Source organism: Eriocheir sinensis, chromosome 18 (genome assembly GCF_024679095.1).
Source record: "Eriocheir sinensis breed Jianghai 21 chromosome 18, ASM2467909v1, whole genome shotgun sequence".
In the NCBI taxonomy this organism is placed as follows: domain Eukaryota; kingdom Metazoa; phylum Arthropoda; class Malacostraca; order Decapoda; family Varunidae; genus Eriocheir; species Eriocheir sinensis.
In genome coordinates, this window is record NC_066526.1 from 12,974,983 (window position 1) to 12,987,482 (window position 12,500).

At 44.3% G+C, this 12,500-nt stretch overlaps 1 protein-coding gene across 5 annotated transcripts in view; it reads right to left on the reverse strand.

Moving 5' to 3' along the window:
- Positions 1 to 12,500, reverse strand: part of LOC127000319 (uncharacterized) — a 135,219-nt gene that overhangs the window by 14,288 nt on the left and 108,431 nt on the right. For all 5 annotated transcript variants that reach the window (XM_050863903.1, XM_050863904.1, XM_050863901.1 and 2 more), the window contains one exon: positions 5,440 to 5,557. In XM_050863903.1, the coding sequence (XP_050719860.1) occupies positions 5,440 to 5,557 (118 nt within the window). The remainder of the gene's footprint in view (positions 1 to 5,439; positions 5,558 to 12,500) is intronic.

Here is a 12,500-nt window from a genome sequence, read left to right on the forward strand (position 1 = left end):
ATCACTGTACTGTCCAACTTCTAAATGAAAGACTTAATCTGTATCTTCATTCTTTCACCCATTTCACCGGTAACCTTTGTGTCGTAGAGAATAAAAGAAAATCCTCGGTTTATTTTTAGGGGGACGTGTCTGTACCCTCGAAATGTATATATAACAGCTTTTCCAATGGTATTTATTCTAGTGGCATTTTCCAGAAGTATTATTGAATGTTATTTTGGGAGCGGCAAGTAGCGGGCTTTTTTTTCACTCTTTTTGTTGCCCGTGAGCCGTCTCCTTTGTTGTAAAAAAAATAAATAATAATAGTCCACTGATTAATTTCCACTAAGTCGTTTTAAAGTCGTATTGATATTTTTTCAGTGGTATTTATCTTAACGGCATCTTCAAATGTTATTATCCAAACGTGTTTATATTATTAAATACCACTGATTCACTTACACACACACACACACACACACACACACACACACACACACACACACACACACACACACACACACACACACACATACCTCCCCCCCCACACACGCACATTACTACCTATTCAAACTAATAAAGCCTAAAATAATGACGCATAAAACTGAATAAAACACACATACACAAATAAAACAAACCACAAAAGAAACACTGAGCCACCTCACAAACTAAACTCGTATTGCCTTACATAAACAATAATATAACAAAATAAACAAATAGAAAGATAAACATACGTACATAAAGCTAGATAGATAGATAGATAGATACATGAATAAATAGAGAGAGCTTGATGAATACGTGAACATAAGAAAACAAGGAAGAGAAATTCAATACACGATGCAAAAAATGTATTAAGAAATGTATGTAGTTAAAACAGTTAAGCGCATGAATAGTTTGCTTCAAGTGGCGAAGAAAAAAAATGTAAAAGAGAAGAGAAGAGAAGAAGGGAAGAGAAGACTAAAGAGAAGGAAAGAGAAGAGGTAATAGAAACACACACACACACACACACACACACACACACACACATGAGGGTAAACAGAACAGAAAGATTTATTACATCAGGAAGAACTGGGAGAGAGAGAGAGAGAGAGAGAGAGAGAGAGAGAGAGAGAGAGAGAGAGAGAGAGAGAGAGAGAGAGGAGGAGGAGGAGGAGGAGGAGAATGTTAAGGAAAAGGAAAAGTAAATGAAAGAGAAATCAAAATAAGAAAAAAAGAATAACAAGTAGATGAATAAAGAGAAAAAAGAAAAAAAACTATGAAGAAGGCAACGAAGAAATACAGAAGAAGGAAGACGAAGCAGAAGAAGAAGAGGTCGAGAAGGAAGACTCAAGTATACCTGTCGTCGTCGCAGAAGGAGGCGGGCGTGGCGAGGGCGGAGGTGTGGGGGTGGACGGCGTCTTTTTTGCCTCTGAGCGGGTTGGGCGCCAGTGTCCAGAGGTTAGTGGCGCGGAGAAACCCGGCTTTATCACAGTTAAAGAGAGAACAACACCACCACATGTCACCGCAGCGAAACGGGGCACCTCATCCCACGGAGCGAGGCAAGACGGTGAAGAATGAGGCGAAGGAGGAGGAGGAGGAGGAAGAAGAGGAAGGCAGGAGGAGGAAGGCGTGGCTTCGATGTAGAGAGCAACCCGCGTGACGCTTCCTCTCACCCCGACCGCCAGCGTGGGTCTGGGTAGTTAAACATGGCTTGGCGGGACCGTAGACTTTCACGCAAAAATTTCCTTCTTTCTCGATTCTCTCAGTTTCTCGCGTGGATGCGGACTCAACGCAACAAAGACGTTAGTTTTGGCACCTTTAGAGTCTTGTTAGAGCCTCATGTCAGCAGGGGAGCATGGCGTGGGCGGACAGACAGCGTGGTGAGGCTGAGGCGAGGTTGGTGTGTGAGGTGCCACGGTCAGCTCATCTCGGCAGAGTGTCGGCCGCCAGGCAGACACACGGGAGCGGGGAGCGGTGACGTGATCACCATGTCACTAAAGAGCAGGGCGGTTTGAGCCAAAAATTGAGGCAGTGACGTCGCCTCGCCTCGAATATATATCACACAAGACTCCACGCGGTTCCCTCACGCTATGCCCCGTCACACACCCACGATCACGACTCCACAACGAAGACTTCCCGTAACACAGCCACTACGCAACGTTAGGGAGTCACGGAGGGGCGCGCAGAGGGAGTGACACTGTGCAACAACCCGCCTGGTCACGTCTTCTCTGTGTTACTACTCTGGACTCTGCAGTCTCGGGAGCGGAAAGACTCGGGGGGGCACGGAGGGACGGGGGATGCGAGAGTTGCCACACCGCTTCCGTCACACCACCACGACACACCACCACAACATCCGTCACATGGCCGCTCTCGTCACCGCCGAAGCCTGGGATCATAAACGGAGGATAGAACCAAACAAGGGCGATTGCTTAAAGAAGAATTTGGGCGAGGGAAGGGCGTATGCCGAGCGCGGGGTGGGACTAGCTTAAAGATGAATGCTGGTGGGCGTGGTGACGGCAACACTGACTCCGCTGCGGTATGAATGGGCGACTTGCGAGCAGTGTTGCCAACTTTACGATAACCTGACCCTACTTCGAAACACTTCAAGCTTTACAGGGTGGCTAGGGTGAGTGTGGCTGGGGATAGGTGACTGCAAGGGCGTGTTTTGGGGTATGTGTAAGGGTGAAAGGTGTGTGGGTGTGTGGGTGTGTGATGTGTGCGTGTGTGCGTCGGTGTGTGGCGAGCGACGCACCTCCGCCAGACACACGAATGACGTCACTGATCTCTCTCTCTCTCTGGCGTCGCAATCAATGAATCGTCCCCTCTCCCCCACGCTCTCTCTCTCTCTCTCTCTCTCTCTCTCTCACACAACACACACACACACACACACACACACACACACACACACACACACACACACACACACACATTTTCGATTTCACGAGCGTATTATATAATTCATCTGATGATTAATTATTGAAAAGGACAAAATTATAATCAAGACTCCGTTAATAATACATAAAACAACGATAAGAGAAAAAAACAATAATTGGAATAAACAAAAACAAACAAACATACAAAAATAACGATGATAAATACACAAACAGTAAGAAACAACAACAACGAAAACAACAACAGCAACAAGAACTATTACTGCAGATCTTGTCGACTTCTAACCTTTGGAAAGCGTCTCTCTCTCTCTCTCTCTCCTACCCCATCATCCTCTTGTGCCTCCTCTTCTTCCTCCTCCTCTTCTTCCTCCTTCTCTTCCTCCTCCAGATCTTCTTTCTCTCAAAACCTCTTTAAACTCAGTGCTCTCTCTCTCTCTCTCTCTCTCTCTCTCTCTCTCTCTCTCTCTCTCTCTCTCTCTCTCTCTCTCTCTCTCTCTCAGCCTGGCACAATTACAGGTAGGAATAACAGAACCAAAACCAGGTAACATTTCCCGCAAATACACCTGGACAATTAGTGTGACCTCGAGCAGCATAACGCCCAGTGTGACCTATTTCCCGAGAGGTGCCAAGGAGGGAAGGGTCAAGCAGGTAGAGCCATCAATCAGGGAGGTGAGCGAGAGGGTGAGAAGGGTGGTGTGTGTGTGTGTGTGTGTGTGTGTGTGTGTCTGGGGTAATGAGAGTAAGACGATGGAGATACACACACACACACACACACACACACACACACACACACACACACACACACACACACACAGGTACTTTCTGACCTACTTCTCTCACCTGTCCGTCACGAAGGTAGTGGATGCCAAGGTCATTAGCACAGGTGTTATTAGGCCGTCACACGCATGCACACACGCACACACACAAAAAATGTTAAACAGAGCAGAAAGACAGACAAAAAGGACACATGCAAAGAAAACAAAAAAGAATAAATAAGCAAATAAATAAGTAAATTCAATGATAAATAAATAAATAATAAAGGAAAAATTACTTAGACATATGTAAAAAAAAAAAAGACAGCCAGAATGACACAGACAAACCACAAGAACCGAGGTAGACAGACACACAGACAGACAGACAGACAGGCAGACAGACGGTTAATTACATTAAAAAATATTTGGTGAGGTTTTTTTTTCCGAGCCAATAATTAATTCTATAAATCAATTTGTAAAAGGATTAAGGTTTGAAATTTATTTGAAGTTCGGTGTGAAACTTATTTTGTATTTAAAAGTGTCTGTCTGTCTGTCTATACGTCGGTCTCCTAGTGTGTGTGTGTGTGTGTGTGTGTGTGTGTGTGTGTGTGTGTGTGTGTGTGTGTGTGTGTTTAGAAAAAACATAAATCTCACACACACACACACACACACACACACACACACACACACACACACACACACACACACACACACATTTGTACATGATCTATAAATATCCTGCTGACCTACATTTCGCTACTTGGAAGATAAATGGAGAGAAAGAGGAAGTTATTTTCGGCAGCCTGAGTGATTTCTTGATAAACACTGAAAGGAATGAAGGAAGGAAGAATGAAAGAAGGAAGGAAGGAAAGAAGGAGGAAGGAGGGAGAGTAGGAGGACGTAACGAAGGAAGGAAGCTAAAAAGGAAGTAGGGGAGATATAAATACGAAGAAAATAAGAAGGAAAGGGAGGAAGGGAAGGAGAGAGACAGGAAAATAAGAAAGAAGGAAAGGGAGGAAGGGAAGGAAAGAGAGAGGAAGGAGAGGGGGAGGAAGGAAGGAAAGGAGGGAGAGAGGAATGTAAAAGAATGGAGGAAGAAAGACAAGGAAGGATAAATGGATGAAGAGAAAGGAAAAAGGAAGGGGTGAAGGACTAGAAGGAAGAAAAGGAAGGAGGGGAATAATTGAAGCTAGAAAGAGAGGAAGGAAGGAGGGAACGAAGCAAGGAAGAAATATAAGCAGAGAACTGAACCTAATTAACAACAAAAATAAATATTACTCAGTCATTATCATTATTACCATTATTATTATTATTATTATTATTATTATTATTATTATTATTACTATTATCATTATTACTATCAGCGGCATTGTCTTCTCGTGCAAAATCACACTCTGAAAGACATATTCGTGACCCCCTCCCATCACGCACACGCACACGCACACACACACACACACACACACACACACACACACACACGAGACAGGTGACCTTCAGGAGGCTTCAACGCTCGCCTCGCTCTATATATAAACCCTTTGGAGTATTTTTATCCTTTATCCATTATCCAAGCCTTCCCTTACCGCTCTCTCTCTCTCTCTCTCTCTCTCTCTCTCTCTCTGTGGCAGTTTTTGTTGGTATTTTTCTGTTTATATCTGGATTTCTGTGTCTATTTGTCTCTATTAATATGTCTTTCTGTCTATTTCTGTCTGTCTGTCTGTCTGTCTCTCTGTCTGCCTGTGCATTTGTTTGTTTGTCTGTCTGTATGTGTTCATGTATATGTATGTGTCTCTCTCTCTCTCTCTCTCTCTCTCTAATCCTCAATCACAATTACTTGAAACACTTACCTGGAAGAAGCGTGTCTGAGTCTTCCTCCTCCTCCTCCTCCTCCTCCTCCTCCTGGGCCCTCTTCCTTGACCTCTGCTACGCCCTTCCCTTCCTGGATCACCTTGCTCTCCGGGATACCTGTGTGGGGAAAGGTCAAAGGTCAGCCGGTGAAGGTAAGGTCATGTTTGGGAAAGAGTTGATGCAAATTTGAGTGTGGTTATTCTGGGGTGACTGTTTTGTTTTGCTTTTTTTTTTGTGTGTGTGTGTGTGTGTTTGTTTTGGTTCCTGTTTGTTTTGTTTATCTGTTTGACTTTCTTTTTATCTTTCTTTCTTTCTTTCTTTGCCTATGTATGTATGTCTCTATTAATCAATCCATCTATCTATATATCATTGTGTGTGTTTTTTGAAGTCATTTTCGTTTGCTTTAATTATCTTCTTTTGTCTTTTTTTTATTTCCTTCACTTCACATCCATTTATTCCTCCTTTACCTATTCTTCCTTTTTGTCCTCTCCTTCCGTCTCTATTTTTCTCTCCCTTCCTTTCGTTTCCTTTTCTTTCCTTCACTTTCGTTCCCTTTCCTTTCCTCCCCTCCCCTCTCCTCTCTAATATTCTCTCCTCATCCCAATACACACACACACACACACACACACACACACACACTCTCTCTCTCTCTCTCTCTCTCTACCTCGTTTAGGGAATTGACTTTCATCTCGATTGCTTCAGTGCACCCACACGTCTATTTTTCAATGCTCCTCCGCTGAATACGACACATCTGACTAACGCCTTGAGTCACCACGCGTCACACATGAGTCACACACGCCTTCCCACGCCTACACACACACACACACACACACACACACACACACACACACACACACACATGTTCTGATTCTCCATTATATTTGTTTCCTTGTTACAGCGAACTTTCCCACGCCTCTGCATATGTTCTCACGCCTCTCTAAATCTTCCCACGTCTCTTTAAATGTTCCCACGCGTCTGTATAAATTCCCACGCCTCTTTATATATTCCCACGCCTTTCAAAATGTTCCCACGCCTCTTAAAATGTTCCCACGCCTCTCAAAATTATCCCACGGCTCTTTAAATGTTCCCACACCTCTCCATATATGCCCACGGCTCTTTAAATGTTCCCACGCCTCTGTATAAGTTCCCACGCCTCTCTAAATGTTCCCACGCTTCTCTATATGATCCCACGCCTCTCTATATGTTCCCACGCCTCTCTAAATGTTCCCATGCCTCTTTAAATGTCCCCACGCCTCTCTCTATATGTTCTCACGCCTGTAGGGATTTTTTTTCAGGCATATGTTCTCTTTTTTCTCTTATGTCTGTTTATACCTCAACTCTTTTTTTTGTTTTGCTGTTGACAAGATTTACGTCGTTTTTCTCTACATTTTTTCTATTTTTTTTCACTCTATTTCCGTAACTGTTCCCACGCCTCTGTCACTGTTCTCACGGCTATGAAGATTTTCCCACACACATTCGTTTGTTTTATTTCTTCTCATGTCTAAAATTATACTTATGACGTTTTGTTTGATCCGTTTCGCAAGGTTCTCACTCTTCCATACGTCATATATTTTTACACCTGTTTCTTTCTATTTGTCCACGCCTTTGTCTATTTTCCCACGCCTTTGTTAACTTTCCCACGCCTCTGTTTATTTCCCCACGCCTCTGTTAACTTTCCCACGCCTCTGTTTATTTCCCCACGCCTCTGTTAACTTTCCCACGCCTCTGTCTATTTTCCCACGCCTCTGTTTATTTTCCCACGCCTCTGTCTATTTTCCCACGCCTCTGTTAACTTTCCCACGCCTCTGTTTATTTCCCCACGCCTCTGTCTATTTTCCCACGCCTCTGTTTATTTTCCCACGCCTCTGTTTATTTTCCCACACCTCTGTTTATTTTCCAACGCCTCTGTTTATTTTCCCACGCCTCTGTTTATTTTCCCACAAATCTGTTTATTTTCCCACGCCTCTGTTTATTTTCCCACGCCTCTGTTTATTTTCCCACGCCACTGTCTATTTTCCCACGCCTCTGTTTATTTTCCCACGCCTCTGTTTATTTTCCCACGCCTCTGTCTATTTTCCCACGCCTCTGTTTATTTTCCCACGCCTCTCTATTTCCCCACGCCTCTGTCTATTTTCCCACGCCTCTGTTTATTTTCCCACGCCTCTCTATTTCCCCACGCCTCTGCCTATTTTCCCACGCCTCTGTTTATTTTCCCACGCCTCTGTCTATTTTCCCACGCCTCTGTTTATTTTCCCACGCCTGTTTATTTTCCCACGCCTCTGTCTATTTTCCCACGCCTCTGTTTATTTTCCCACGCCTCTCTATTTCCCCACGCCTCTGTCTATTTTCCCACCCCTCTGTTTATTTTCCCACGCCTCTGTTTATTTTCCCACGCCTCTGTTTATTTTCCCACGCCTCTGTTAAATTTCCCACGCCTCTGTCTATTTTCCCACGCCTCTGTCTATTTTCCCACGCCTCTGTTAAATTTCCCACGCCTCTGTTAAATTTCCCACGCCTCTGTTAAATTTCACACGCCTCTGTTAAATTTCCCACGCCTCTGTCTATTTTCCCACGCCTCTGTTTATTTTCCCACGCCTCTGTTAAATTTCCCACGCCTCTGTTAAATTTCCCACGCCTCTGTTAAATTTCCCACGCCTCTGTTAAATTTCCCACGCCTCTGTTAAATTTCCCACGCCTCTGTTAAATTTCCCACGCCTCTGTCTATTTTCCCACGCCTCTGTTTATTTTCCCACGCCTATGTTAAATTTCCCACGCCTGTTTATTTTCCCACGCCTCTGTTAAATTTCCCACGCCTCTGTTAAATTTCCCACGCCTCTGTCTATTTTCCCACGCCTCTGTTAAATTTCCCACGCCTCTGTTAAATTTCCCACGCCTCTGTCTATTTTCCCACGCCTCTCTTAAATTTCCCACGCCTCTGTTAAATTTACCACGCCTCTGTCTATTTTCCCACGCCTCTGTTAAATTTCCCACGCCTCTGTTTATTTTCCCGCGCCTCTGTTTATTTTTCCACGCCTCTGTCTATTTTCCCACGCCTCTGTCTATTTTCCCACGCCTCTGTCTATTTTCCCACGCCTCTGTTAAATTTCTCGCGCCTCTGTTTATTCTCCCACGCCTCTGTCTATTTTCCCACGCCTCTGTCTATTTTCCCATGCCTCTGTCTATTTTCCCACGCCTCCATTTTTTTTTCACATACATGGATATCTTTCCCAACGGTGGCTGAACAGTTAGCAAGACGGCCCCGCGTTCAGGAGGACGCGAGTTCAATCCCCGACCGGTGCCACCAAGCTGGGATTTTTCAGCCGCCGCCGAGTGGCTTAAAACTACCCACATGCTGTCCAGAAGACCACCTATCAACCCGGACTCTAGATTCTAGGATTAAAGATGAGCTCCGGGAGGGCAGCATGAGCCAATGCAAGATGGCGCCACAATAAACACTCGCCTGCGCCACAACGGGCTGGGCCGACCATCAGGACCCACCGGGAAGAAGCCTTGGACCGACCATCAGGATCCACCGGGAAGAAGCCTACCGGCGCAATAGGCCAAGACGTAAAAAAAAAATAAATAAATAAATAAAAAATAAAAATTGTTTGTTTATTTTTATAGATCAAACAATTTCTCTTCTTTCGTATGTTCGTATGTTGCGTGAAGATGACAGAAATACCTTCATCATTCTACAATTTTGCATGCATATTCAGTTTTGTATTTACAGATGCCTCCCTTGCTGCAAAAATAAATATAAATAAAAAAATATAAAAAAAATAAGTCCCTTCCCAGTTTCCCACGCACGTAGAATCATTCCCAAGCCTTCACGTGCTTTCCCATGACTTTTACATTCATCTCGTCACCCCGCCCACGCCCCCACGCCCACACAAATACGGACTCGTACACGCCCTATATCAAACATCCTTCACCCTCTCAGTTCCCTTAACAACCTCAACAGACACCCACACAAGTCGTTCACACTCCTTATCACTCTCCTTCGCTCCCTCCCGCCGCCCACGCACTCTCTCAATCTCTTCTTTTTATTCCTTTCGCGGTCTCTCATGCTCTCTCTGTCTGTCTCTTTTTCTGTCTCACATTTCTTCTGTTTCACCTTTCTTTTAGCGATCTCTATTTCTCAGTCTTTTATTCGTTTCACACTTCTCATACTTGTGTTTTGCTTATTCTGTTTCGTGGTTTTGGTTTGCGATTTCATACTTTCTTCGTCTCACACTTCTTGTCTACGATCTCATACTTGTGTTTTGCTTATTCTGTTTCGTGGTTTTGGTTTGCGATTTCATACTTTGTTTCACACTTCTTGTCAGCGATCTCATACTTGTGTTTTGCTTATTCTGTTTCGTGGTTTTTGGTTTGCGATTTCATACTTTGCTTCACACTTCTTGTCAACGATCTCATACTTGTGTTTTGCTTATTGTTTCGTGGTTTTGGTTTGCGATTTCATACATTCTTCGTCTCACACTTCTTCTCGTCTACGGTCTTATACTTCTTCTGTCTATTACCTCTTCTGTCTACGACCTCATGCTTCTGTTTTACCTCTGGCGGGAGGGAGGGAAGGAGAATGATAAGGAGTGTGAAGGACTTGTGTGGGTGTCTGTTGATGTTGTTAAGGGAATTGAGAGGGTGAAGGATGCTTGATATAGGGTGCGTACGGGTCCGTGTTTGTGTGGGCGTGGAGGCGTGGGCGGGGTGACGAGATGAATGTAAAAGTCGTGGGAAAGTACGTGAAGGCTTGGGAATGATTCTACGTGCGTGAGAAACTGGAAAGGGACTTATTTTTTTTGTTTCCTGTTTCACACTTTCTTCTTTTCTACGATATTATACCTTCTCTTTTTCTCACTACTTCCGTCTAACATTTCTTCTGCTTACGATATCATACTTTTGTTTTACTCATTGTTTACTGTATGCCATTTCACACTTTTTGTCTCATACTTCTTCTCGTCTACGATCTAATACTTTCTCTGTCTATCACATCTGTCTACGACCTCATGCTTCTGTTTTACCTCTGTTTTGTGTTTTTGTATCCTGTTTAATACTTTCTTCTTTTCTACGATATTATACCTTCTCTTTTTCTCACTAATTCCGTCTTACATTTCTTCTGCTTACGATATCATACTTTTGTTTTACTTATTATTTGCTGTTTGAGATTTCACACTTTCTTTGTCTCATACTTCTTTTTGTCAACGATCTTATATTTTTTTCTGTCTATCATTAATTCTGTCTCACTCTCCTGTTTACTATCTAATCTAATGCTTTCTGTTTCACTTTCTCTGTTTCACGTTTTTTTTTTTGTTTCCTTCCTTCCACGTCTCCTATTTTTTCATCTTCCATTATCTAATTTCCTCTCTTCTTCATCCGTACTCCTTATCTCCTCCTCTTCCTCTTCCTCTTCTTCCTCCTCCTCCTTACACGTATTTCCCACTTTCTCCCAGACTCACTACACCCACGCTAACACGCATCCTCCTCCTCCTCCTCCTCCTTTTCTTCTTCTTCTTCTTCCTTCTCCTCCTCCTCCCACGCACGCGAGGACGAAATATAGAGCAATTAAAGCCATGATATGCAAGGCCACGCCCCCTTCATGACGTCACCGCTTTTCTGCATCCTGATTGGCTGGCTGGCTCGCTCGTGTGTGTGTGTGTGTGTGTGTGTGTGTGTGTGTGAGAGAGAGAGAGAGAGAGAGAGAGAGAGAGAGAGAGAGAGAGAGAGAGAGAGAGAGAGAGAGAGAGAGATCAGGAAAAGTGAGATAGCTGTGACGTCAGAAACTGGATACAAGCTAAAGCGACGTCATTCTATGCGACAAACACACACACACACACACACACACACACACACACCGCCACGGAGTCCCCGCCTGGGGGGGGGGACCATAAATTCCCCCAGGGAGGACTCCCCTTCTGGCTGCCGACTTGAGAGGTGTCCTGATAACTCCTCGAACCTTCTCCTTATCAATTTCTGCAACATTCGCGGTCTTCGTTCTAATTTTCATTCTGTGGAACACCATCTCTCCTCCTCTAAACCCCACCTTCTCTTCCTCACAGAAACACAGGTTTCTGAGGCTACTGACAGCAACCTCTACTCTGTTCCCTCCTAATATCTCTATCCTAAATTTCAATCCAAAGCTGAATGTTGCGCCTACGTGCGCAACGACATCACTTGCTCTCGTGCCCATGACCTTGACTCTTCTGACTTCTCCTTGACTTCTTCATTGTCATTCTATTACTAAATACATATGTGCTGTTTATCTCTCGCCTAACTTTACTAACTATGTAAAATTCTTTGACTATTTGAACTCTAAAGTGGAGCACATCTTGACTCACTCTCCCTTTGCTGAAATCTCCATCTTGGGAGATTTCAATGTTCACCACCAGCTTTGGCTTTCATCCTCCTTCACTGACCAGCCTGGTGAACAAGCCTACAACTTTGCTCTCCTCAATGACCTAGAGCAGTTGGTTCAGCACCCTACTCGTATTCCCGGCCGTCTTCGAGACAGACCCAACATTCTAGATCTCTTCCTTACCTCTAATCCTTCTGCTTACTCTGTCAAACTGTTCTCTTCGTTGGGCTCCTCCGATCATAACCTTATTTCTGTATCCTGTCCTATCGCTCCTATACATCCTCTGGACCCCCCGAAGAGGCGATGCTTCTGGCATTTTGCTTCAGCTCGGTGGGACGACCTTACGATGTACTTTTCCGATTTCCCGTGGAATGATTACTGCTTCCAGGAGAGAGACCCCTCTGTGTGTGCTCAGCGCATCACAGAAGTGATTGTCTCTGGAATGGAGGCATACATTCCACGTACTTTCTGTAAGAACTCCACCCGGGACGATTCTGGGCATATTCCTCCTACTCATCCCCCCTCTGACTCCTTTATGCCTGTTATTAAGATTCTTCCAAATGATGTTTTCTATGCCCTCTCTGGCCTCAACTCGCAGAAGGACCTGATGGAGAGCCTCCTATTGTCCTTAAAAACTGTGCTTCTGTGCTGACACCCTGCCTGGTCAAACTCTTTCGTCTCTGCCTATCAACATCTATCTTTCCTTCC